The sequence below is a fragment of the Carica papaya genome, chromosome 9 (assembly GCF_054855325.1).
Source record: "Carica papaya isolate Zhongbai chromosome 9, ASM5485532v1, whole genome shotgun sequence".
Taxonomy (NCBI): Eukaryota; Viridiplantae; Streptophyta; class Magnoliopsida; order Brassicales; family Caricaceae; genus Carica; species Carica papaya.
In genome coordinates, this window is record NC_142317.1 from 8,724,053 (window position 1) to 8,751,994 (window position 27,942).

General features: G+C 35.7%; 1 protein-coding gene across 3 annotated transcripts in view; it reads right to left on the minus strand.

Moving 5' to 3' along the window:
• Positions 1 to 12,843, minus strand: part of LOC110822735 (agamous-like MADS-box protein MADS3) — a 57,716-nt gene extending 44,873 nt beyond the window's left edge. The window contains exons 1-2 of one of the 3 annotated variants that reach the window (XM_088211040.1): positions 12,505 to 12,843; positions 12,173 to 12,244 (exon numbers count right to left, since the gene is read on the minus strand). In XM_088211040.1, coding sequence (XP_088067166.1) covers positions 12,173 to 12,244; positions 12,505 to 12,695 — 263 coding nt within the window. In that variant the 5' untranslated portion in view covers positions 12,696 to 12,843. The remainder of the gene's footprint in view (positions 1 to 12,172; positions 12,245 to 12,504) is intronic. The other 2 variants (XM_088211041.1, XM_088211042.1) reach the window with 2 other exon arrangements.
• Between the last annotated feature and the right edge of the window lie 15,099 nt (positions 12,844 to 27,942).

The window sequence follows — 27,942 nt, forward strand, 5'->3', positions numbered from 1 at the left end:
CCGGTTGTTAGTTGGTTAACTACGATTGTGGTTAATTGTTGTTGCAATAAGAAAGGCAGAAAAAAACTCTGTTCTCGATCTCATACTAAATAAAAATGAACGTTTTTTATCTGTCACTGCTTCACTTTTGCACACATATCACGTGTGTGTGTATATATATATATATATATATATATATATATATATATATTGAAAGACGTACTCAGATAAAAAAAGAAAGTACTGTCAGCCATTAGCCTTCTGTAACTAGGCGGAATTGTAAGCTAGTTGATTAAAAAATTAATTAATCATAGTCATGTAGGCCTGCGGTCAAGAAATCAAGCAATGTTTTGACGTACTTGTGAACAATCTATTTACCCTCGTGAGTTTCATATATAAGCAAATAATTCATTTGTATTTTATCTAATATTAAGTGTACATATGATATAATTATTTAATAAAGTAAAATGATCTGATGTCAAATCAGGAAAATGATAAGTGAAGTTTCCCTACACCAGGGAAATATACACAAAAAAACCAAGGAAAGAAAGTACATATCTAAGAGAATTTAAGATAACCTTAACCACAGATTGAGAGGAAACAAAACCCTAGAGCCAGTGAATGAAATGGGAGAGAAAGCTGGGAAGATATGACATAAGAAGAAATCTACTTGTTTCCTCATCTCCTTTGCTAAAGAGGTCAATTCTCTCCCTCCTTTTCAGACTGCTTATCATGTCAATGAACAATAAACACAAACTTCAAATGAAAGACACCATTGATTTCCCACAATAAGAAGAATGTAGATAATTGTTGATCAATTTCTTCTTCATGCCGGTCATTTCATTGATCAACAAAGGCCTAGAATTCCTTGTCACCCAGTTAAGTATCTTCTTCCCTATCTTCCATTGTACCCTGGTCCCATTGATACGATAGTCTTTCTTTACACCCAAGCAAATGACTCCTGAGAATCATCTAGATTCAATTCAAATGAGCTCCTTTAGGTTATCTTATGTCTTCTCTCTTTTCTTGGCTCTTTACCATTCTATGCCCTATCCTTTAGTAAAACACTCCTCTCATCCACTCTTACCTTGACCTCATTAAACTCATTCGTCTCCTCTTCAAGCTAGGACCGAGAAACTATGACCTAATATACTTTCTAAACAATTAAGCATAACATATCCTGGTCATCTATTTCCAAACTAATGGCTTTAAAAGTCTATTTGGTCTAACACATCTTGCCTGGTTGATGCGGCTCTCCTCTCAACCGGCTCCTTCTCGTTTTCAGCATCACTGACAAACAAGCATCCATGTCTGCTTTTGCTTCTCCCTTACTACAAACACAGGTTGCCATTAAACTCTCTCGGTTCCTCATACTCTGCCCATGTTCTTGTGTTGTCTTTGTCTCACTTCCACTTTTGCTATATACATTTCCTGCCCCTGTTTTTAATAAACTGCCATTTCCAGTGAGTCAGCATAAATATAAAAGTTGTTTTGATCTCATACACAGTGATATTTGGAGGCTTGGCAGTAAAATTTCCAAGGATGGCTATAGATATTTTTTTTTTTTATTATGGATGATTTTTGCAAACATACTTGGGTTTTCTATTCAAGTCCAAGTCTGAAGCTAGCTTTGTCCTGGGAAACTTTTACCCCTTTGTGGAGACACAATTCAGCATAAAAATCAAGGTTATTCGCAGTGATATGAGAGAGAATTGGAGATTAGAGAATTCCACCTAAGAAAGGGAATTGTCTACCAAAAGAGTTATATGAAGATACTTGAACAAAACACCCAGAGACATTGAACATTGATAGAGCCTTGAAATTTTTAATTGGACTCAGTTTGAGGTATTGGACTGATTTCGTTTTCACAACTATGTACCTAGTTAACATAACACCTTCGTTTGCAATAGAATACAAAACTCCATTTAAATTATTATTTGAAACCAAAACAACATATACTCATATGAGAGTTTTCATATGTTTGGCCTTTGCCTCAACTTTAACCAACAAAAGACACAAGTTTGATCTAAGGGCCAAAAAAATGTGTTTTTTTGGTGTATCATTTTGGTTATCAAATGATATAAACTACCTGATATATAGAGTGGAAGAACATTAATCTCCAAAATGTAGTGATCTATGAGAACATTTCTCCCTACAAAACTCCAACCAACAAGCACGGCTAATTGGGCTCACCACATACTGAACCAAAGGTCATAGAAGACACATACCTAACTGATAATTTAAATAGTGACCCCAACCTTAAAGGATACTGGGATGGACCCTTACAGAGTTGCTGTTGGAAAAGTTTGAAGAAATAGGCGAACTTAATATAATATTTTCAACTGAAATTGAGAGGAAGAAATAAAAAAGACTAATAGAAAGACTTAAATTTTTATTTTGTTAAAATCCTTTAAATACATGAATATATATATAAACATTAATACAATTCTTAACATTCTAAATTCAATAATGATAATTAATTTTAATTTATAAATCATAATTATTTATAAAAACTTAAAAATTTATATTGAAATTTAATTCATGAACCATAACCTAAAAAAATTAAAAGACACATTTATATTCTTAACTCTATTAAAAAGTTCTTAAATTATTATTTTAAACTCTTCAATTAAATTTTCTTAATTTGTAAATTATTATTTTTAACTTTTTAAAAAATAACGAGTTTTCTTAACTTGCAAATTATTATTTCTAACAGTTCGATCAGATGATGTATATGCAAGTTATACATCATCCCTTCCTTCTCCTGATGAAGAAAGAACTCCTGAAACCTTATAACAAGATGATTGCAGGACTGTTTATCTTGAACCTGTAAGAAGATCCAACAAAATTAAAAGATCTCCTCCCTACCTAAAGGACTTTGTATGTCAATAAACCAGTACACCAAATACACATTCACAACCATCTAATTGAGAGAATACTCCTGCAGGTAAGCCCATACTCATATCATCCAGTGCCTCATATGACGGACTCACAAATAAGTAAAAAAATATTGTATTTTCCATCAATTCTCAAAATTAGCCAAGTTCATATCAAGAGGCTTGCAAGGATTCAAGTTGGTAAGTGCCATGAGAACTAAGATTAATGCACTGGATAAAAACAGGACATGGATAATCACTGAGCTACTACCTAATAAAAAAGTTTATATAATGCAAATGAGTGTACAAAGTCAAGTTCAATGTTGATGGCACAGTGGAGAGATTTAAAGTAAGGCTTGTTGCAAAAGGTTTTTTATAAAGTGAATAACTAATTGTATCTGAGTTATCCACATTCATCCTCTAGCAGAATTTTGTGTAGTCAAAACAATTACAATTTTTTTGTAATGAACTATGGAAGAAACTTCACTGCTACATTTACTTATATGACATGAGGACAATAGAGCATCTTAAATATGTGATGGATGGGATAATTCAAAATTAAGGGTCTTGGAGACCTTAAGTAATTCCTTGGGATTGAGGTTGAACGACTCAAGGATGGAATACATATCTGCCAAAAAAACATATGTTTGAACCTGTTGAATGAAAGAGAGATCTTAGGTGCAAAAGCTTTGAAGTTTTCATTGGATCAAAATTTCAAACTGTCAAGGGAAAATGGTGATCTCATTCCCAATAGAACAATATGCAAAAAAACTCATTGGTAATTCGATATGTATAACACTCATAAGATTATATTTATCTTATTCTATTTAAATACTTAGCCAATTTGTGGAGCATCCACGTGATCAACATCTCAATGTTGACTATAATATGCTCAAATACATCAAGGGTACTCCAAGGCAAAGGTTCTTTTTTTTTCTGTGTTGTAATGACAATGATTGAGTTTGCTCAAATGCACGCAGGTTCATCACATGGTACGGTGGCTTTCTTGTATCATCATTGATCTCCTAGAAATCAAAGAAAGAACAAACTATTTCTCGATCATTTATTAAGGCAGAATACCAGAAAATGACAACCATTAACTATGAACTGACTTAGGTAAGATATATGTTGGCAAATTTGAAGATTAACTATAATCCTACACTATGACAATAAAGTCATTATGTATATTGCATCTAACCCAATTTACCATAAAAGAACTAAACATATAGACTTGTATTGTCATTTGATTCGAAGAAAGGCTCAAGATGGGAGCATAGTGATAGAGCATGTTGGGAGTTCACAACAAGTTGCAGATATCCTTACCAACCCCCTGCCAAGTGTCATACTTTACTCATATGTCCAAGATTAGAGTAAAAAGTGTTTACTCTCCATCTTGTGGGGATGAAGTGGGTGCTTTGGGGCTGTCAAAGAATGGAAAACTTGAAGAGTTTGAATGGAGATGAAGTGGATGGCAGAGCCCTGTAAAGGACTGACGTGCATGCGTGTATAGAATTTATATATAAATGATAATGCATAGAATTATTGTTAAGAAAGAGAAGTATATGTGTAAATATGGTTTATGCGTGCAGGTTTTCTCTCTCATATATGTACCTTTGTTTCCTGCTATCTTGAATAACACGAAGAAAAAAAAAAAAAAGAGAACCCCGATTAGGGTTTTCTCAAACCGCCTTTTTTCGTCAAACATTACCTCTGCTTTCAAGAAATATAGCTATCTTCCATACACCAATATTTACCCCAAAAAAATCCTAGATTTGTGGATTGGTAGCGTGACGAACATCATCCGTAAAAATAAAGTATATAATTTCCTCCACTCCCTAATCCTACTAATGATTTGGGACCTCCTTGTCCACATAATGTTAATACACATTATATTTTTTTTCAAAATTGAAGATTTTTAAAAAATTAATGTTCTTTTCTTTAAATCCTGTCTAATCTGTCTTGACCAAATTTTCTATCTCTTTAACATCGATCAAGAAGTGAACAAAATAAGCTAGTTTAGATTCAATCCAAATCAAGAAAAGAACAGTCATGCTTGTGAGTAAAATTTGTCGATTCTACTCAGCATTTGAGTGAAAAACAAACATTCTTTACCCTCAAATAGGACTCCAAATCTCAAACTACCACACTACCCTTCTTTTTTCTTTTTCTAATTCTTCCTACCAGTCATAAGCAAAAATATTTTATATATCATGGCATTGCGCAATTGCCTTTCCAAGAAGCATTATCCCAACCGATCATATTGAAGCAATTTCCCATTCTTAATTTTTTCACTTAATCTCTTTATTACCTAGCATGTAAGTTTCTTTAAATTTGGTTGGTGGTAATTATGAGTGGTAGTTGACTTAAATTAAATCTACTTTTAAAGATTGAAAAAGAAAACTACAAAACCTTCAACGTTACTCAACCCCTTTTCACTCTTCATTTTCCACATTTTTCATCTTCATTCTTCATTTCCATTTTAGATGTAATACCTGGGACTGAAAAATTGGCCGGGATAAATTTTGTTAATTTAGATATGTATAAAAATATATTTTATAAATTAATTTAATAAAATTTTTGTTATATTTGAGAAAAAATAAATTAGGGATGAGATTGAAAATAATTTTAGAAAAAATGGGTAAAAATTTGGATTCTGATGGTGTTTTTAAAAAAAAAAATTAGAAATTAAAGGTCAGAGTGCAAATAAAAAAAATTTGGCCACGTAAGACTATCCCGTCAACAGTCTCGACGAATTGAAACGCACTGCCTCGGTGCCACGCGGGAGGACACGCTGGCGATCCGTGTGCCCCGCAATCGGACAGCCCATAAGTGATCCTGCGCGCGTGGACGGTCCGGATCTGTTTCTCCATTAGGCTCGATCGGACGGTCGAGATTAAATGCGATAAAGGAATCAGAATCGTTTCTCATAAAGTACGATCGGACGGTCGAGATTAAACGCGATAAACAGCACAGATTAATGCGAAATGGGTATAAATATTTCGCATCACACCGAACCCGAACCCTAGCTGCTAGCCTCCCGCCGGAGAAGAAGAACTAGTCGCTGGAGAAGGGAGCCGACCGCCGACCGTTGCCGCACCAGAGCCACTTCTGACCGCCAAAAAAGGTAAAAAAAATTATCCTACCCACTCAAAATTTGATTTCGAGCACCCATGTGGCCATATCGAAGCAAAACAAATGGCGGGTAAGCCAAAAACTGCGAGTAAAGCCCGACAGAGCCACTGCTGGCAAAACTCGCAACCGTCTCCGATGAGCCTCTTCCCATTTCTCGTTCCGTGTGATTTTTCTATCGTTGTGTACATCGTTCTGTTTTCTACAAGTTGACTAAAAAAAAAAACTCCCACCCGCTAAGGTGAACCAGCGGAGCTGTCACACCAGAAATCCCACCACTGGTAGGTTTCTATTTTCTAATTTTTTAAAGCCAATATAGATACTCTAACGTGTTTTTTCACAGTAATATATATAAAGGCGATCGAAACCGACTGAAAATGGACAGGCCAAGGCAAACCGCCACCGCGGGCGGCGGTGCCATCGTTAGAGTACGGCGGTGTCGTCGTCGGAATAAGACGGTGCCATTATACCATAACCCCAAAATTGGCCAAAAAGGATTTTTAACACTGATTTTGAATTTTTGGAGTATTTTTAGGTACGTAAAGCGTATTTTAATTTCCGCACAAAAATTCAAAAAAATCGGGGACCTCCAGTAGGTGTAGTAGAAAGTTCAGTATTTCGAACACCGATTCAGGTGAGGATCTTTTACCCTATTCTCTGTCACAGTAAATTGAGGATTAATAATCGATAATTGTGTGTTTTGCGAAAAAATAGAAAAATCTTAAAAATAATTATAGGTTACTAATAGAGCTAGAACCAGTTAGTTATTTATTTATCTGGTTTAACTGATTGTTGAATTTAAAGTTTTAAATACATGATGATATACTGGAATTGTTAAATAATTCAGTTGTGCTTTCTTGATCTATATATTGTTTATCTTACGTGATTTTTGATTGATTTATAAAATTAGAAATTAATATGCAAACAGAAAATTATTTAGTCATGTGAATTAATGAATGGTTGTCTTACTGGATATCTTGGGAGATGATAGACAGACCGGGTACATAGGGAACCCTACCGTGAACGTTATCTCATACTAGATGGGGTATCGAAAGATGGTATTTTTAGCACTCATAGCGGACGGGGTATGGGACAGCCCGATTCACCCTCATACCAGTTGAGGTATTGAGAGATGGTATTTTTGACGCTCATACCGGACAGGATATGAGGATGGCCGGTTAGTTGACAAGTTTAGATATTGATTCACACGTAATAGGACATCTCTATGGACTCCTAGGGTTACCAGTAAGCAGATAAAAAGAAAAGATTACTATTCTTTCTCACTTGAATATAAGATTATAATATTATTTGAGTTATTATCTCTATAGATCGATTTTGAAAATCTCACAATGGTAAGTATGCAATAAATAATTTTTCTTATAATAAATGAATTTATTTAAATTAAGAGCTTCATTTGTTATTTTTATAATTTTTAGCAACCTTCAGTTTCTATATCAATGAGTAGTGTGATATTCTTACTTGGTTAGTGTAGCTCACCCTTTCATTAACTATTTCAGATCAAGAGGATTAAGATCCAGATTCCGATCAACAAGAGAGTTGTGAATAGTTCACCACCCGAACTCCCTTTAAAAGCTAGTGAAAGTAGTCTTAAGATTCTCAGTTACTTATTTTTCGTTTATTTCTTTGATTTTCTTTTATTCTTTTAGAATGGACATTCTCGTATACCTATTGGGCATTCTAAATTATTGTATAAGGAATGTAAACCCTAATGTTATTATACACTTTTTCATTTAATTTATGATCTTATTTTTTTTTTAAGTTCTGAGTCTTTACAATTGGTATCAGAGCGTGTTCTTCGGAACCACTCCTTACATAAAGACCTAAGAAAATGCCAAAAAAATAAATCATCGCTCGACTATTCCTTGTGAAATCCAAAGTACCTCTCAGAGCACCTCCGATATTTGAAAAAAATGGAGTTTACACACTAAGTCTAAGGTGATATGACTGTGTCAAAGTATGCCCAAATGTTCATAGAGTTTGGTCAGTATTCCCCTGAAAGCATGATGGATGAAGGCAGAAAGGCAAGGAAGTTTGAGTAGGGCTTCCATCCTGAGATTAAACTTCAGTTGTATATGTTCGAGCTTAGTACTTACTCAGTCGTTCTGGCCAAAGTACAGCTAGTGGAGAGGAATCTTCGTACTTTTTCTCCAGCAGTGGGGAACCTCAATCTCCCGATTTTACACCGCATACCAGCACCCACTGCACCTGTTCAGCAAAACAAGAGATCTAAGCTAATGACTCAAGCTCCTCCTCAGATTCCAGTACCAGGATGCAGTAGGACTTGCCAAAACTGTGGCAAGGATCATGGGGACCGACCCTACTATCACTTCAACAATACTTGTCGTATATGTGGGAGTGTCCAGTACTACACGAGAGAGTGTTCGATGAATTAGAACCAGGCCAGACCTTCTATCTAGGGCAGAGCTTATAACCTCACTTAGTAAGATGTAAAAACCAACCCAGACATGATACAGGGCAAACCAAAGAAAAAAATTGTATTCAATAGATTCTGGTAGTCTGAGACTTTTCATATGTATTTTCTAATGAACTACCCGGACTACTAATAGACAGAGAAGTAGAATTCACTATAAATTTTCAGCCAGACACCCAACTTATCTCGGTTGCTCTTTACTGCATGAGCCATGTTGAGATAGAAAAGTTAAAAAAATAGATAAATGAATTGCAGGATAGTGGGTTAATCCGACATAGTATGTTCCTTTGGGGTGCTGGAGTCATATTTATAAAGAAGAGAGATGGGATGTTAAGGTTATATATCGACTATAGGGGACTGAATAAGGTCACAATCAAGAACAAGTACCCCCTCCCCATGATCGATGATCTTTTCGATCAGTTGCAGGGTGCTCAAATCTTCTGCAAAATATATATGAGTTTAGGTTACCATTAAGTAAAGATCAAGACATAAAATATTTTCAAAACATATTTTCGAACCCGGTACGGACACTATGAGTTCCTGGTCATGCCATTTGTACTAATCAATGCACTAGGCATCTTTATAGATTTGATAAACAGGATTTTCAGACAATTCTTAAATCAGTTCATCATTAAAACGGTCAGGTCGAGGCAAACTGCCGCCACGGGGGGCAGTGCCGCCGTGCCGGAACCTCAAAATTGGCTTAAAAGGATTTTTAACACCAATTTTAAATTTTTAGGGTATGTGTAGGTACATGAAATGTGTTTTAATCTCTGAAAAAAATTCAAAAAATTCGGGGACCGCCAATAGTAAAAAGTTTAGTATTTCGGGCATCGATTCGGGTAAGGATCCCTTATCCTATTCTCTATTACGGTAAATTGAATATTAATAATCGAAAATTATGAATTCTGTAAAAAAGTAAAAAAACTCTAAAAATAATTACAGGTTACTAATGGAGCCGAAACCGTTTACTTATTTATTTGTCCTGTTTAACTGATTATTGAATTTATAATTTTAAATACATGATGATATATTTGAATAGTTAAATGATTCAATTGTGCTTCCTTGATGTATATATTACTTGTCTTGCGTGATTTATGGTTGATTTGTGAAATTAGAAATTAATATGCAAACAAAAAATTATTTGGTTATGTGAATTAATGAATTGTTATCTTACTGGATATCCTGAGAGATAGTTGATGGACCGAGTACATAAGGAACCCTACTGTGAATGTTACCTCATACCGGATGGGGTAACGAGAGATAGTATTTTAGGTGCTAATATCGGACGGGGTATGGGGAACTGATTCACTCTCATACCGGATGAGATATCAAGGGATGATATTTTTGGCACTCATACCGGACGGGGTATGGGAACGGCCGGTTAGTTGACAAATTTAGATGTTGATTCAAGCGTAGTGGGCCATCCCTATGGACCTCAGGGATACTAGTAAGCAAATAAAAAAAGAAAGTTATTGTTCTTACTCATTTGAATATGAGATTATAATGTTATTTGAGTTATTGTCTCTATAGGTCGATTTTAAAAATCTCACAATGGTAAGTATGTAATAAATAATTTTTCTTATGATAAATGAATTTATATAAATTAAGAAATTCATTGGTTGTTTTTATGATTTTTACCAACCATCAGTTTCTGTATTAATAAATAGTGTGATATTCTTACTGGACTAGTGTAGCTCATTCTTTCATTAAGTATTTCATATCAAGAGAATCAATAAGATCCAAATCCCGATCAACAAGAGAGTTGTGAATAGTTCACCACCCATACTTTCTTCAAAAGCTAGTGAAGGTCATTCTAGAATGGTCAGTTACTTATTTTTCGTTTGTTCATTCAGAATGGACATTTTCATAATTTTATCGGTCATTCTAAATTATTGTGTAAGAAATATAAATTTTAACGTTATTATACGCTTTCGCATTTAATTTATGACCTTATTTTCTTTTAAGTTCCAAATCTTTATATTAGATCTCCATTTTTTTTTTCATTTTAAAAAAACAAACAAACTTTATGAAATAAAAAATTAAATTTCTTAAAATAAAATATCAGTAAACTTTAGGAAATAAAAATAAAATTAAATAGTAATAAAATAAGATATCACTAAACTTTATGAAAACCGAGAGTTGTTTGCAAAATCTAAGCTCTCATCTCGTATAAAATTTTCAAAGTTGGTCCATTTCTAGTGAACACATGAAGTTGCAAAAGTTAAAAAACTTTAGCTTTTATTAGTCAAGAGTTAAAATTTCCTAAAGTTGACGTATATTTGCAAAACAAAAAAAAAATTATCTTTAACAAATATTAGAATTATCATTGACAAAAAGATATACATTGCCGAAACATTACCAACTTTCAATTTTGATTAATGAAAAAACCGGATTATGCAACAATAATATTCTCATGAAGTTATGATTAAGTATAGTCCTAAGTAATTCGTGAAAAAAGGTTTCATAATAAGTTTGTATCCAATTAGGTCAAAAATAAAGTAAAAAATAACTAAATTTAGCAAAAAATGGAATTTGTTTGAATTTCTTGCGGAATATGGACACGTATCTCACATAGATATTATAAAGTTGGTTCTATGAAGTTACAAAAAAAAAGTCCACTCTAGGAATTTTTGTTACTAAGAAGTTTTGATTCTATAAACTCGATCCATATTCTATAGGATATGACATTTTTTGCGAAACTTAGAATTATGATCTGATAAAAAAATAAATTTGTGGAAAATCATTAACTCTGTGAAATTTGGCCACTGAAAAAAGGTAATTTTGCAATAATAGTCCAATTTTATAAAGTTGAAATTAGACATAGTCTTAAATAAATTTGTTGAAAAATGGATAATGTTAACAAGTTAATTTTAACTAGGTAAGATAAAATATAAAACTAAAAATTATTAAGCTTTGTAGAAAAAATTAGTTATTTGCCGATTTTGGACACTCATCCTATATAATCATGAAGTTCCGGAAGAAAGAGTTTAACTTTCTGATTTCTTGTTTGTTAAAAGTTCTGATTCCGCAACCTTAACCTATACTCCACAGAGCTCTCAGATTATAAACTAATAACTTTCTATTGCAGTTTGAATGTGCAAGAGAAAGAGGTGAATTTGGATGAGGGACAGGAAGAAACATTCTCCAAATATGCCTTTAATTTTGATTTTATACAACTTTTACCACTTGAAGAAAGAAGGAAATTTTGATTTTATGAACAAAAAGAAAAAAAAAAATTGAGGAGAGTTTTGGCTGAAACTTGTTTTTCATTTGTAAAAGAAAAATAAATAAGCTAGTTGGAAACAAGAAAAAACGAGGAAAAAAGGAGATCCTACTTTGTTTTTTGGGTTAGTCTCAGCCATATCATGATTAAGAATATTGAAAGAGATGACTAAGTATAATAACATTGACATATAGAAATAAAAAAAAGAATAGCGATACTGTAATTTTATCTGGTGGTTTTTTGTTTCAAAATCTAATTGTGGGAAGTTGTTTTCCTATTTTTTTTATAGAATGGTCAATCTTTAGAAATAGAATTCACAAATTCTCCTTTTAAGTATAGATAGAAACCACCATATATCTATTTATATATGTGTGTGTGTGTGTATATATGTATCTGGCAAGGCAGTATAAGATTAACTAAACAGTACTACTGCAGCTGCCTGCTGAAATTCTGATACACCGCCAGATCTGGAATTTCAAAAAGCTAAAGAGGATCAGGACGTGCAGATACCTACTTGGCTTTTCCTCTAACGCCGTTCCCGGTCCCTTTTCTCTCGATCCATGGAAAATTAACCAAGAAAACCTATACAGATAATAAGCTCTCTCATTTCTGTTCTCTCTAGGGTTTCTATTATTTAATTACTAGTTTAGCAAACCGCAAAAAGAGCAAGTGGGTAATGACTATCTATACTTTTTAATGGCTTTTCTTGGACTATAATTATCATATATGTACCAAGCAAAACAAACATTGACACATATACATGTACTGGAAGTCAGTAATAATCGACTGCAACTATGTACACCAAAGAAAGATGTGAAGAAGATGGGAAAGAGAGAACTTACTCATGGCTGCCGAACTCAAAGAGTTTACCACGGCTGGAGAAGATGATAAGAGCAATCTCCGCATCACACAGAACAGACAGTTCGTAACCCTTTTTAAGCAAACCATTTCTTCTCTTGGAGAAAGTAACTTGTCGGTTGATCTTGTTCTCTATCCTCTCCAGTACTACTTTCCCTCTCCCCATTCCTCTCATCAATTATTTTCTTTGAATCTTCTTCTGGGGTTTCCTTTTGTAGCCGTGCTGGGTGTTTATTAGTCAAAGTGTGAGCGCATATACACACATTATGAGTATAACAACTAAGGTTAGCTTTCTTGTGATGTAATAACTAATGGGTTTTTACCCAACTTGGCGAAGAAGTTGATTAATTTATAACTTCTATTTTCTTTCTCTCTATCTGTACTCTCTCCCTCGTAAAATTCCTATATTAATCAAAATCAAAATAAGAATTAAAGCAAATGCAGTAACATTTCCAAAGGGGAAAGTAAATAAAACACCAAAATGTGTATTAGGATTATTTGTTTTTACTAAAAGTGGAGACACCAATACAAACATTTTACGTACCCTATCATGTATGTCATTATATATATGAAGGCTTGGTTTTTTTTCGTTTTTACCTCTCCGTTGAAAGTTATTATAAAAAGGTAACTTTCCGTTTCCTTTTTTCCGTGTTTAAAACCAAATCCTCTATTCCCTCTTTCTCTCTCTCTGTTGGATTCCACTTCCAATCATGGAAGCTCTGTGCTCTCTGCTTGTTTATCTCTTCTGAACGGTGCTAGCGACTAGGGATGATGACAATTCTTCTTTCTTTTTTTTTGGGTTTTGATGATAGAGAAGATTGATAAATAGAAGAATGGCCTGTTTTGTGGGTCCCACGTACTTTGTTAACTTTGATGTTGTCATCAATGAAAAAGAGCGCTACGTGTCGAGTTATGTATGGCCAGTCTCAATAAGCTGCCTCTCGCGTCCTTGCTTCGTACAATTAACTGGTTTAGTTTTGTCGCTTTCTTCAGGGCTTCTGGTCATTTTTAAATGACGTAAGTTGAAACGTGTCAGAAGCAGAACGGATGATACAAGTCAAAGTCAGCCAAAGAAACATCCTACGAACTTGTCTAGAGAACATCCCCTTTTTATTCTTATTTTTTATTTATACACGTAAATAAGTTCTTCTTCTAAAAAAGTATACTTAATAGATAATTTTAGTTATCACTTTCCTTATTTCATTTAGATATATTTCATTAATGTTTTATTATATGTTATCATTATTTTAGTTATTATTTATTTTAATATTTATTGAAATCATATGGATGAACATTTTTTTATCAAATTAATATGGTATTACCTTTAAAAAAATCATAATGTCTAAGAATAATAAAAAATCAAGAAGCTCATGAGAGAGCAAGATCACCCCAAATATCGATAAATTATCATTAGTAAGATATGAGTAATTAGATTTCTAAAGTTAGTATTTAAAAATAAAGAAGAGGAAATAAAAGAAAATTTTAAAAATCTAACATCTATTGCTAATATCCCTATTTCGTTGATACCTAAACTAAAACATTCAGTTATTAAAAAATACTTACTGTGATTAAAAAATACTTACTGTTTCCCCCTCAATGTGCACATGTTGAAGTCTCTTGCTAAAAATAATCTCTATACCATATATACGTACCAAGACCTTTGCAATATAACATAGCAAAGAAATGATATTTTCTGTATACATATAAATACAACTTTATTTAGTTATCTCTGTATATCATTTTCAATCTAGTTTAACCATCAAAATACATCGAAACATAAGTATTTATATTAAAAGTACCAAGTGGTGAATGTTGTCATCTTTCTTATTGTAATTGTACTTCTCCATTATGCATACATTTTTTGTCATCATGCTCCAGTTCATTATGTAGTATATATATTTTTTCATTAATAAGACTTTATATCGTTTTTAGTGTGAATGTATTGATTTCTTACCCACTAAATATTATATAAGATTTAGAAAAACTAAACTATATCATGACTAAGATAAAATTTATTCCGATATAACTAACTCATATTTATGGCAAAAAAATATGATTAAACTAATAAACTTTAGCACCTGCAAACAATTGGAGCTATAATAGAAAATTCCCTACTTGATGTATTAATTGGTAATGTAAATAAATAATATTAAGACTGTTTCAAATACAACTAATATTATTTGTAAAATTTATTTAAAAATTCATAATTATCTGAAATTTGAGGTGTTAAAATTTCTTATTTAAATAATAAAAGATTAGCTATTAAAAAAATTTAAATAATATATTGTAATTGTATTAATTTTGATATATTTTAAAATATTTTTACAGTGACAATATCAAAATAATATATTAAATTTAATTATCACTTTGCTAAATAATATATTGTTGAAAGTTAATGTAGAAATTATAAATTATTTTATTTATTAGTTTGAATTAAAATGAGATTTATCTTTAATTGGATTTAGAACATATTTATTTTAAAAAATTTATATTATTAATGAGAGTTTATCTTTTAGAGGATTTAATTTATATTTATCTCTTAGATAATGGTAGATTATTTTTAGAAAATTTGAATTTGATGTAAGTCTATTTAAAGACACTTTATGTTGTTAATTTTAAAGAATTGAAGTCAATAAAAATTTAGGTTTTTCTCATCCTATAAAAATCTCAAAAAAAGGTATCAGAGCCTTTACCTCTTATAAATATGTAAAAAAAATAATATAGAGAGAAGAGCAATGAGTCAAATAAGAAAAGAAAAAATCATGAAGGGAATCTTCATTGCCAAAATGTCAAAGAAGTCTTCATCAACATCAAAAAGAAAAAATTTATGTCATGCAAAGTATGCAAGAAAAATAATCATGATGAAAAATATTGTTGGCATAAAGGTAAATTATAATATTTTTAGTGTAAAAGATTTGGGTATATACAAAAAAAGAAATTGTAAGTTGAAGAACAAACAAACAAATATTGTTGAAGAAGAAGAAGAATAAACTCCTCTTTAAAATGTTAAAATAAGTGCTCCAAAGAATTTTGATGAGAAATGCATCAAATAATTGAAGATTGATAAGAAATACATCAATAATTGGATGTTGGTGAGAAGTGCATCAACAATTGAAGATAAGTGCTTCCAAATATAAATATTAAATATGAAATATTGGAGAGACGTACTCCAAAAAAATAAATTTGATAATTATAATTTCTACATTAAGGGAGAGTATTGAAGATTAATATAGAAATTATAAATTATTTTATTTATTAGTTTAAATTCAAATAGAATTTATCTCTAATTAGATTTAAAATATATTTATTTTATAATAAGTTATTAATGAGAGTTTATCATTTATAAGATTTAATTTATATTTATCTCTTAAATAGTGGTAGAGTATTTTTAAGAAATTTGAATTTGATGTAAATTTATTTAAAGATACTTTAAGTTATGAATTTTAGAGAAGTGAAGTCAATAAAAATTTAGGTTTTCTTCGTCTTGTAAAAATCTCAAAAAAAAATATCAGAGCATTTACCGCTTAAGAGCATATAAAAAAATAATATAGAGAGAAGGACAATGAGAAAAATAGGAAACAAAAACTATGGAGGGAGTCTTCATTAACAAGATGTCAAAGAAGTCTTCATCAACATCAAAAAAATATTTTCACAATGCGAAGTATGCAAGAAAAACAATCATGATGAAAAATGTTGCTGTCATAAAGGTAAATCACAATATTTTTATTGTAAAAAATTTGAGTATATACAAAAAAAAATTGCAAGTTGAAGAATGAGCAAACAAATATTGTTGAAGAAGAAGAAGAAGAAACTCTTCTTTAAAATTTGAAGAGAAGTGCTCCCAAATGATTTTGATGAGAAGTGCATCAAATAATTAAATATTGATAATAAATGCATCAATAATCGAAGGTTGGTGAGAAATACATCAACAATTGAAGAAAAATGCTTCAAACTATAAAAATCAAACAATAAATATTAGAGAAAAGTGCTCTAACAAAATAAATTTGGTGATTATAATTTCTATATTAAGGAAGAGTATTGAAAATTAATGTAGAAATTATAAATTATTTTATTTATTACTTTGAATTCAAATAGGATTTATCTTTAGTTAGATTTAAAATATGTTTATTTTTAAAAATTATGTTACTAGTGGGAGTTTATCTTTTAGAAAATTTGATTTATATTTATTTCTTACATAGTAGTAGATTATTTTTAGAAAATTTAAATTTGATATAAGCCTATTTAAAGGTATTTTAAATTATTAGTTTTGGATAAATAAAGTCAATGAAAATTTAGGCTTTTTTTGTCCAGTAAAAATTTCAAAAAGTGGTATCAGAGCCTTTACTGCTTATGAGTATGTGAAAAGATAATATAAATAGAAGAGCAATTAGGAAAATAAGAAAAAAAATCATAAAAGGAGTCTTCATTGCCAAGATGTCAAAGAAGTCTTCGTCAACATCAAAAAAAAAAAAAATCAACATGCGAAGTATGTAAGAAAAATAATCATGATAAAAAAAGTTGTTGACATAAAAGTAAATCACAATATTTTTATTGTAAAAGATTTGAATATATACAAAAAAAAATGCAAGTTGAAGAATGAACAAACAAATAGTTTTGAAGAAGAAGAAAAAGAAACTCTTTTTCAAAATTTAGAGAGAAGCGCTCCAAAGGATTTTGATGAGAAGTGCATCAAATAATTAAATATTGATGATAAATGCATAAAAAATCGGAGGTTTGTGAGAAGTGCATCAACAATTAAGGAGAAATGCTTTAAAATATAAAGATCAAATAAGAAATATTGGAGAGAAGTGCTCCAATAAAATAAATTTAGTGATTATAATTTCTATATTAAAAGAAAGTATTGAATATTAATGTAAATATTATAAATTATTTTATTTATTAGTTTGAATTCAAATAGAATTTATTTTTAGTTAGATTTAAAACATATTTATTTTTAAAAAATTATATTATTAATGGGAGTTTATATTTCAAGAAATTTGATTTATATTTATCTCTTAGATAGCGGTAGATTATTTTTAGAAAATTTAAATTTAAATGCACTTTAAGTTAATTTTGAAAAAATGAAGTCAATGAAAATTTAGATTTTCTTCATGTTATAAAAATCTCAGCATATATCTCAATTATTGTTTCTAAGCACTGAAATTAAATAAAAAATTACTTAACTTATTAATTATATAATATATATATATATATATACGTATTAATATTAATACTTCTTTATGTAAGGATGATAACGTGCAGGCTCAGGGCGAGAATCATATTCTCCGTGCCATATTCAATTATTCACATCCTGATGGGGATTCTCCGCTAGTATTCAGATTTTTCATTGATTGTTATTCTTTTTTATATTCTATTAAATCAAAATAAATACTTATAATATTTTAAATTCAATGTTATTTTTTTTTTTGAAAAAGTTATTTTTCGTTTCTTAATCATTTATTTGTGATTTATATATTTTTAAAATATATAACTCTATTTTTGATCCATTGAATGAATAAAAAAAGATATTTTAACATCATAATTTTAGCAAGACTTCTAATAATTTGAAATGAAAGGTTTTATATAATTTTTATGTAACTTTGTATTTTTTCTTGGAGGTTCATTGCTAATTTTGTGATTGCCCCCAATTCTCCAACGAGAAACCACATCGCCAAATACAACTGAATCATAAAATATAATACAAAAATTAAAAAATAGATAAAACACAATAGAAGTCATTCATCTCTTGTACAACATGAACATTAATTTACATCATGAGGTAACAAAATTTTGTAGAGTTAAAACTAAATACATACACTATTGGTACAAAGTAGAATATGACAATTCCTACTTGGGCACTACTATCTATTTTTTCTGTAACGGCTCCGAAAAATTCTAAAGAAAATAAATTATAAATTAAGTGCGGAAGCGAAATAAAACGTTAGAGTTTACATTTATTACACAATGACTTAAAGTACCAAGTAGGGCTACAAGAATGACCATTTTGAGAGAAATACGAGAAATTAAAGAAATAACCAGAAAATAAATAAAGTTGACATCCTACTCGCAACCCTCTTGTGGATCGGACTCAGGATCCTGATCCTCTTAATCTGAAATGGTTAATAAAAGAATGAGGTACACTAACCCAGCAAGAATATCACGCTACTCACCGACATAAAAATGAAAGTTGGTAGAAATAATAAAAACAACTAATCGAGCTCTTAATTTAGCAAAATCGTTTATCATAAATAAAATTATTTACCGTCTACCTACCGTAACGAGATTTACAAAATAACTTATAGATATAAGAACATAACACATTTCATAATTTTATATGCAATTGGTTGGAACAACAATTTTCTCTTTTATCAGCCTATTGGTATCTATGGAGATTCATAGGGATGTCCCCACAATGCGTGAATTCTTTCCTTTAACATTTTCAATTAACGAGTCGTCCCCATACCCCGTCCGATATGAGCGCCAAATTACTAAACTTCAATACCCTGTCCGGTATGAGGGTGAAACAGGTCCTCCCCATACCCCGTCTAGTATGAGCGCCAAATTACCAAGTTTCGATACCCCGTCCGGTATGAGGCAACGTTCATGGTAGGGTTCTTTATGTACTCGGTCTGTTCACCATCTCATAAGATATCTAGTAAGGCTACCATTTCATCATTCACTTAATCACATTGTTTTTCGTTTACCATTAATCTCTAGTTTTCCAATTTAACCGTAATCACATAAAACAAACAATACATGCATTTAAAACTATAAAATCGATCAATCAGATACTATCATGCATTTAAATTATAAAATCAATCAACAGAATCAATAGTGAATAATTTTCGGTTCTAACTTCATTAACAACCCATAATTAATTATGAATATTGTGTAAATTGCACAAAATATCGTATTATTGTTAATTTGACTTCAATTCCATAACAGAGAATAGGGTGATGGATTCTTATTCAAATTGATACCCGAAATGCTGAACTTGTTGACTGCGCTTACTAGCGGTCCTCGGGTTCCCTAAATTTTTTTTTGGGATTAAAACGCACTACAAATATCTACAAATATCCCAAAAAACTCAAAATCGGTGTCAGGACTCCTTTTTGGCTAATTCTGAAATTCCGGCACGGCGACGCGGCTGCCTCCCGCAGTGACGGTTTGCCTCAAGTCGACTGTTTTTGGCCATTTTTGATCGAATTCGGCCGGTTTTGCATCAATTCCTGTAAGAAAACACATTAAGGAGCCTCGGTTGGTCCCAAAAAATAAAAAATCAAAACTTACCGGTGGAGTTCTCCGGTGCGGCGACTCCGTTGGCTCACCTTTACGGTTGGGTATTTTGCTTCTGTTAATCTATAGAAAAGAAAACGATGATTATAATGGTGGAAGAATTATACAGAACGGGAATCGGGAATGGCCTCCTCGGAGGCGATTTTTGTAATTTTTCGTGGCAGCACCGCTGGGTTTTGCCTACAGTTTCTGACCAATCTGCCAGTCTTTTTGCTTTAATTTGGCCATGGAAGTGTTTAAAATTAAATTCCAAGCAAATGAAGAAATTTTTACCTCTTTTGGCGGTCGGAAATGGCTCCGGCGCGGCGGGGGATGGCGGTTACAGGTGGCGGCGGCTTCCCTTCCTGGCGACTGGGTCTCTTCTCCTACGAGGGTGTCTAGCGGCTAGGGCTAGGGTTTGGTGTGAAGAGAGTTTTTTATATTCATCCCTTTTTAATCTAGGTCATCCATCATGTTTGATCTGGGCTGTACAATCATGATTAAATAGGGAGTGAATCTGGACTGTTCATCACGATCTGATCTGGGCAGTTCGATTGTATTTAAATAGGAAGTGAATTTGTACCGTTGATCGCATTTAAATCTGACCGTCTGATCGCGTTTGGGGAGGGAACGCATCCGGACCATTTGTGCGCACAGGAGCGAATCTGGGTCGTTCGATCGTGGGCACGCGGATCGCCTGCGTGGCACCGCGTCAACATCTCTTGACACGTGGCACGTTCTGGTTCGTCGAGGTTGCTGACTGAGCATTCTACGCGACACAAATTTTTCAAATTGTATTTTGACCCATGATTTTCGATTTTTCTTTAAAAAATACATCCAAAACCCAAATTTTCACTCCTTTTTTTCAAAATTATTTTCAATTTCATCTTACACTTATTTTTCTTCATTTTTATATTAAATTAAAATTACATTAAAATTAATTTGAATATTATATTTTTAATTTAAAAAAAATTAAAATTAAATAGATTGAATAATTTTTGTAACGGCTCCGAAAATTTAAAATAAAATATGTGTATTAAAAAGGTCAAATGCAGAAGCGTAATAAAATTTTTGATTAAAACCAAAAACGTGCTCAAAGTTTAAAAGAACAAACTAACTAAAAGAGAAACTCGAAAGTAAAAGCTATAAATATAACAACGGAGTCTTTAGGCGTCCCCTTCGCCGTCTTCCTGCGGAACGGGCTCGGGAACAATGTCTTCCTGATCTGAAATGATTAAATAAGGAATGAGCTACACCAGCCCAGTAAAGACATCACACTATCTCACCGTCACGGAGGTAAAGGTGGGTAGAAAATACAAAAAGACCAATGGAGCATAATTTACAACAAATCCTTTTATCAATAAAAAAATCCTTTACTATCCACTTACCTCGGTGAAATTCATAAAACAATATACGAAATCAATAACATTATCATCATCATGAAATCATATGAGCTGTATAACATAATACTTATCACACCTTTTGCAATTCAATCATTACACAACATATTTTTCCTCATTTACTAGCCTACTAGTATCCATGGGGATCCATAGGGGTCCCGCTACCCGTGAACCCTTAACACTTGTAATCAGATTCCAGGGCCGTCCCCATACCCCGTCCGGTATGGGCGCCAAAACTATAAACCTCAATACCCCGTCCGGTATGAGGGTGAAACGGGTCGTCCCCATACTCCGTCCGGTATGGGCGCCAAAACACATAAGGTCTCCATACCCCGTCCGGTATGAGAGACCACAATCCCGGTAGGGTTTCCTACGGACCCGGTCCGTCCACCATCTCCCAGGATATCTGGTTAGGCTGACCACATTATGCAATTATCAATTTACATAACCTTTCATTCCCCTTTTCCCCAGTCAGCATCATCAATTCGCACACAAACAAGCAAACCAGTAATTTATGCCAAACAAGACAACATACAACATCGGGTTCTCAGTCATTCAACCCATAATAAATAAAACAGTAAAGTATGCACATGAAACTATGAAATGAAAACATCAGATCTCATACTGCATTTAAAACCGTAAAATAGGCCAAACAACAAATAACCGACAAACACACCAGACTCGGGCTCCATTAGCGACCTTAAATAATTTCACACATCTGTTGATTCATGAAATACCGTTTTATCATTTATTGAACTTTAATACCATGATAGGAAAAAGGGTGAGGGGTCCTTACTTGTTTCGGGGTCCGAATACGGCTCTACAGTGCGCCTACAGGCTGTCCCTAATTTTTTCTTAATTTTTTTCGGAGAACTGAAACGCACTACTGGTACCTGTACGTGTCCTAAAAAAATCTCAAATTAGACCCAGGGCCCCTTTCGGCCAATATCACAATTCCGGCACGGCGGCTCCGCCGTGCTCCGGCGACGCGGCGGCGATTCACCTCGGGTTGGCCGTTTCCGGCCGAATTCGGCCACACTCGCATCGGTCCCTACGATAAAACAACCCTAGGGCCCTCGGGGGGCCAAAAAATTATGAAAAACCGAAGCTTACCGGCGGCGGTGCTCTCGGGTGCGACGGCTCTCCAGCGAGGTTCGTGTTTTGGTGATTTGGCTCCGATAAACCTGTAGAGAAAGGAATGGTGATCACGGTGATATAAAAATTGTATCAAACGGAGGCCGGGAAGGGCCTCATCGGAGGCAAAAATCGAGGAGGGGCGCGGCGGCGCCGCTGGGTTTCGGCCATGTTTTCCGGCCGTTTGGCCGAGATTTTAGCTCTGATTTGGCCACAAGGGAACTCAGCATTGAAAAACGAGCTGGGGGTATGAAATTTACCTCGATCAGCGGTCGGAAAACTCCCCGGTGCGGCGGCGGGTGGCGGCGGCCGGCTCCTCCGGCGTCTGGTTCGTCTTCTCCGGCGAGGGCAGGCGGCTAGGGTTTTTGTGGTCAGGTGTGGGGATTTTATTTATACCCTTTTGTCTTTTAATCACAGCCGCCCATTTTGATTAAATCTGGGCCGTTCGTACTTGATTGAATCTGGGCCATCCGTGCGCGTGCATCTGGGCCGTCCGTGCGCGCGGGGACGCATCTGGGCCGTACGATCGCGCGCATGCGGATCGCCCATGTGGCCCGTTCCCAGGTCAACATGCCGGTCCAGGTTGGCCAGGGCTGCTGACTGGGCCGCTGACGTGGCTACTGACGTGGCGCTGACGGGCACAATTTTTCTAAATTGCGTTTTGACCCCTGGTTTCCGATTTTCTTTTCAAAAATACCCCCAGAATCCTAATTTTCACCCCTTTTTCTCAAAATCAATTTCAATTAAATCTAAATAATATTTTTACTCCATTTTATCATTATTTTTATTTTTATTAAAAAAGTTAAATTAAATTAAATAAATCAATTAAAATAATAAAATTATAAAATAAACTAAATAAAATAAATTAAAAATTAATAATAATAATAATAAAAATGATAAAATTAATGGGTGTTACAACTCTCCCCCCCTTAAAGAAATTTGGTTCCCCAAATTTGCCTATTACTCTTGGTCGAACAAATGGGGATACTGGGCTCTAAATTCTGATTCCAGTTCCCAAGTAGCCTCCCTGGGCGTGTGGTTCTGCCACACGACCTTTACAAATGATATTTTTTGGTTGCAGAGTATTCTGCTCTCTCGGTCCGTGATACCGACCGGTACTTCTTAATAAGACAAGTCCTCTTGGAGTGGAAGCGGTTCATGAGCCAAGACATGAGAAGGGTCCGGGTTGTACTTACGTAGCATAGATACGTGAAACACTTTGTGAACTCGGGAGAGCTCGGGAGGCAGTGCTAGTCTGTAGGCAGCGGTACCAATCTTGTCTAAGATTTCAAAGGGTCCAATATATAGGGGATTTAATTTTTTCCTCCTGTCGAACCTACTAATTCCCTTGAAAGGAGTGACCTTAAGAAACACACGGTCGCCTTTCTCAAACGCTAGGTCTCTCCTCCGGATATCTGCATAACTCTTCTGCCTACTCTGAGCTGTCTGAATATTCTTCTTGATTTTAACTATCTTGGACGTGGTCTCCTCTACCAACTCCGAGCCGAACAATCTTCTATCATCCACTTCCTCCCAACAAATCGGTGACCTGCACGGGCGCCCATATAGCGCCTCATATGGAGCCATGCCGATACTTGCTTGGTAGCTGTTGTTGTAGGCAAACTCTATCAGGGGTAGATGGTCGTCCCAATGGCCCCCGAAGTCAAGGACACAAGCTCGGAGCATATCCTCAAGCGTACGAATTGTCCTCTCTGATTGTCCATCAGTCTGGGGGTGGAAGGCAGTACTAAGAGACAGCTTTGTTCCCATAGTTTCCTGGAAGCTACTCCAAAACTGAGAGGTGAACCTGGGATCCCTGTCGGACACTACTGTTACTGGAACCCCATGCAATCTGACTATCTCCCGGATATACATCCTTGCCAACTTGTCCAATGAATCGGTCATCCTGATGGCTAGGAAGTGGGAAGACTTGGTAAGTCGGTCAATGATTACCCATATGGCATCGTGTCCTGAACGCGCCTTGGGTAGCCCCGATACGAAGTCCAGGGTGATATGTTCCCACTTCCATTCCGGGATCGGTAAAGGCTGAAGTAACCCACCTGGGCGCTGATGCTCTGCTTTGACCTGCTGACATACCAAACATTTAGATACAAAGTCGGCTATGTCTTTCTTCATCCCATGCCACCAAAACCGGGGTCGCATGCTTTGGTATATTTTGGTGCTTCCTGGATGCATGGCAAACTTCGAGCCATGGGACTCTATCATGATGTCCATTTTTAACTCACTGTCATCTGGGAAACACACCCTGTCTTGAAAACGAAGTAGTCCATCGGTAGATATTCGAAATTCTGAGCTCCCTCCCTGTTCTACATCCTTCTTGCGGGCTACCAGGGCGGGGTCAGCTGTCTGGGCTTCCCTTATCCTCTGAATTAACTCGGGCTGGACTGTCAGGCGGCCCAAACATGTGACTCTCTTCAGATCATGAAGTCGAACCTGTTGTGTGGCCCCAATTGGTCTGCATTCTGAAACCATCAAATGGGCTAAGATACCTGCACTTTTCCTGCTGAGGGCATCTGCTACTACGTTGCCCTTACCCGGATGGTATAAGATGTCACAATCATAGTCCTTAAGGAGTTCCATCCACCTTCTCTGACGCATGTTGAGATCCTTCTAAGTGAATATGTGTTTCAAACTCTTGTGATCGGTATAGATCTGAAAGGTCTCTCCGTACAAATAATGGCACCAGGTTTTCAAGGCATGAATGATTGCGGCAAGTTCTAAATCATGGGTGGGATAGTTCTTCTCATGATTCTTTAACTGTCTGGACCCGTATGCTATAACCTTTCCATGCTGCATCAGGACACAACCCAGACCCAGATAGGAGACATCACTATAAACTGTATATCCTCCCGATCCACTCGGTAAGGCTAGCACGGGTGTAGTGGTCAGCCGCTTCTTTAATTCTGAAAAACTTCTTTCGCAGTCTTCATTCCACTCGAACTTGGCATTCTTCTTTGTGAGTCGAGTTAGAGGAGCTACTAGACTGGAGAATCCTTCAACGAACCTGCGGTAATAACCTGCCATTCCCAGGAAGCTACGGATTTCCTTAACTGATGTCACTTTCTCCCAACCAAGTACCGCTTCAACCTTTTCAGGATTCACTGATACCCCTTCCTTCGATATGATGTGTCCTAGGAAGGCAGTCTGCTCAAGCCAGAATTCACACTTACTTAACTTCGCATATAGCCTCTTGTTTATAAGGACCTGCAAAACTTGGGTCAGATGGTGAGCATGCTCTTCTCTGCTTTTTGAGTATACTAAGATATCATCGATGAACACGATGACAAACTGATCCAAGAACTCTCTGAAAACTCTGTTCATCAGATCCATAAAGATTGTTGGGGCATTGGTTAGCCCGAATGGCATGACCAGGAACTCATAGTGTCCGTACCTGGTTCGGAAAGCCGTCTTGGGGATGTTTTCTGTTCTTATCTTTACCTGATCGTAGATATATTTTAGAAAAGACCTGTGCACCCTGCAACTGATCGAAAAGGTCATCAATCCGGGGAAGAGGATATTTGTTCTTAATTGTTACCTTGTTTATCCCTCTGTAATCAATGCACAGTCTCAACGTTCCATCTCCCTTCCTTGCAAAAGTAACTCCGGCACCCCAAAGGGAAACGATGTGTCTAATGAAACCACTGTCTTGTAACTCAGTGATATGTTTCCTTAGTTCTTCCATCTCAATGCGGCTCATTCGGTAAGGAGCAACCGAGATGGGCTGGGTACCTGGCTGTAAGTCTATGGTGAACTCGACCTCTCTGTCCACTGGTAGACCGGGCAGTTCATCCGGAAATATGTCTGGAAAGTCACGGACTACTGGAATCTCTTGGGCTTACCTAGTTAGAGGAAATACAAGATTAAAGCACTGGAAATTAAGAAAACTTGCCATCAGGGAAAACCAGTACTGAATGATTTTATTAACTTATAAATGGCTCCTCGTTGGGAGGATTAAATACAATCTTTTTGTTAAAGTAGTCTATGGTGGCGTGATACGCTGCTAGCCAATCCATTCCTAGGATTACATCAAAATCCCCCGTGTCTAACCCTATCAGGTCTACCCTCAGTTTTTTATCTGCTATCTCCACGGCACATGCCCTGTAGATAACCTCTCCTAGCAATGTCTCCCCCCCAGCAGTAGATACAAGCAACAATGAATCAAGTCTATCAGGTGATACACAAATTTTGGAAGCAAGAACATGTGAAACAAAAGAATGTGATGCACCAGTGTCAAACAAAACATGAGCAATGTGGCCAGATATAGTATACATACTATGTACCACGTCCGGGTCTGCGTCGGCGTCCTTCTTGGTAAGGTTGTAAATTTTGCCCTGGATTGGAGGCCTTCTTTGATTCTGGTTCCTCGGGCATTCCCTTGCATAGTGCTGGGCACTGCCGCATATGCGACAGGTGTTGCTGAGGCAGTAGCAAGGTCGGTCCCCGTGATCCCTGCCGTAGTGCTGGCAGATCTACCCACGTACTGCCCCCGTAGCCTGAGGAGGGGCCTGGATGGCGGGTCTGGGCCTCTTACTGGGTTGGACAGGCGCGGTAGGTGCTGGCCTGCGAAGCGGAGCTGAGGGTCGGGAACTCCCTGCTAGCTGAGGGTGGGTGTCGAAGCTCCTTTCTATGATCTGCGCCTTTGCTAGGACTGCTGAATATGTCTCGAGCTCCATTACCAGTAAGTGCTGTATGATCTCTAGGCGGAGACCCCACTGGAATTTTTAGCCTTTCGGCCCTCATCCATCAATGTCTCCGGGGCATATCGGCCCAGCTCCAGGAACTTACGGGCATACTCCGACACTGTCATGTTTCCCTAGACTAATTGAGCAAACTCCATTTCCTTCAGGTGTGGGATGTGTTTAGGGAGATACTCCGCGTGGAAGGCCGCTAAGAACTGCTCCCAAGTAGCTAGTGTAGGCAGGGTGGTCCGTTTGAGCTCCCACCAGCGTACTGCTTCCCCTACCAGCATGTAGGAGGCAATGGCAGCCCTCTGCTCAGGAACTACTCCCAAGGTCTTGAAAGCTCTCTTAGTCTCTGCCAGCCACTATTGGGCCTCTTCAAAAGAGGATCCCCCTGCAAAAGTAGAAGGGTCCAGTCTTATGTACCTCTTTATGAAGCCGGGGTCGATCAAGGAATGAGCGGGATCCCGGGGTAAAGGGACTGGGGCCGGCTGAGGGTGAACTGGGGGGCCCTGTGGTGGCACTTGCTGATGTGGTGGGGGTACTGGAATGTGCTGTGGCGTGCCTGGTGGTACCGTGGCTGTGGTACCGGGTCGTACCGCGGCTGTGGTACCGGGTCGTACCGCGGCTGTGGTGCCGGGTCGTACCACGGCTGTGGTGTCAGGTCGTACCGCGGCTGTGGTGCCGGGTGGTACTGTGGAGGAGCAGGCTCCTGCCGGGGTGGCTCAGGATCAGCCTGCTGTAGCGAGGGCTCAACCTGCGATAGCGGAGGAGGTCCGGGTAACTCCCTTCTCTCCTCTCACCTTTGCTGGGTAGCTATGAGAGCTTCCACCATCTCAAATAGTCTGTCTAAATCCTCCCGAAGCGAATTATCTTGGGCTGCTCGGTTTAGTGGGGACCTTCCTCTCCTCAT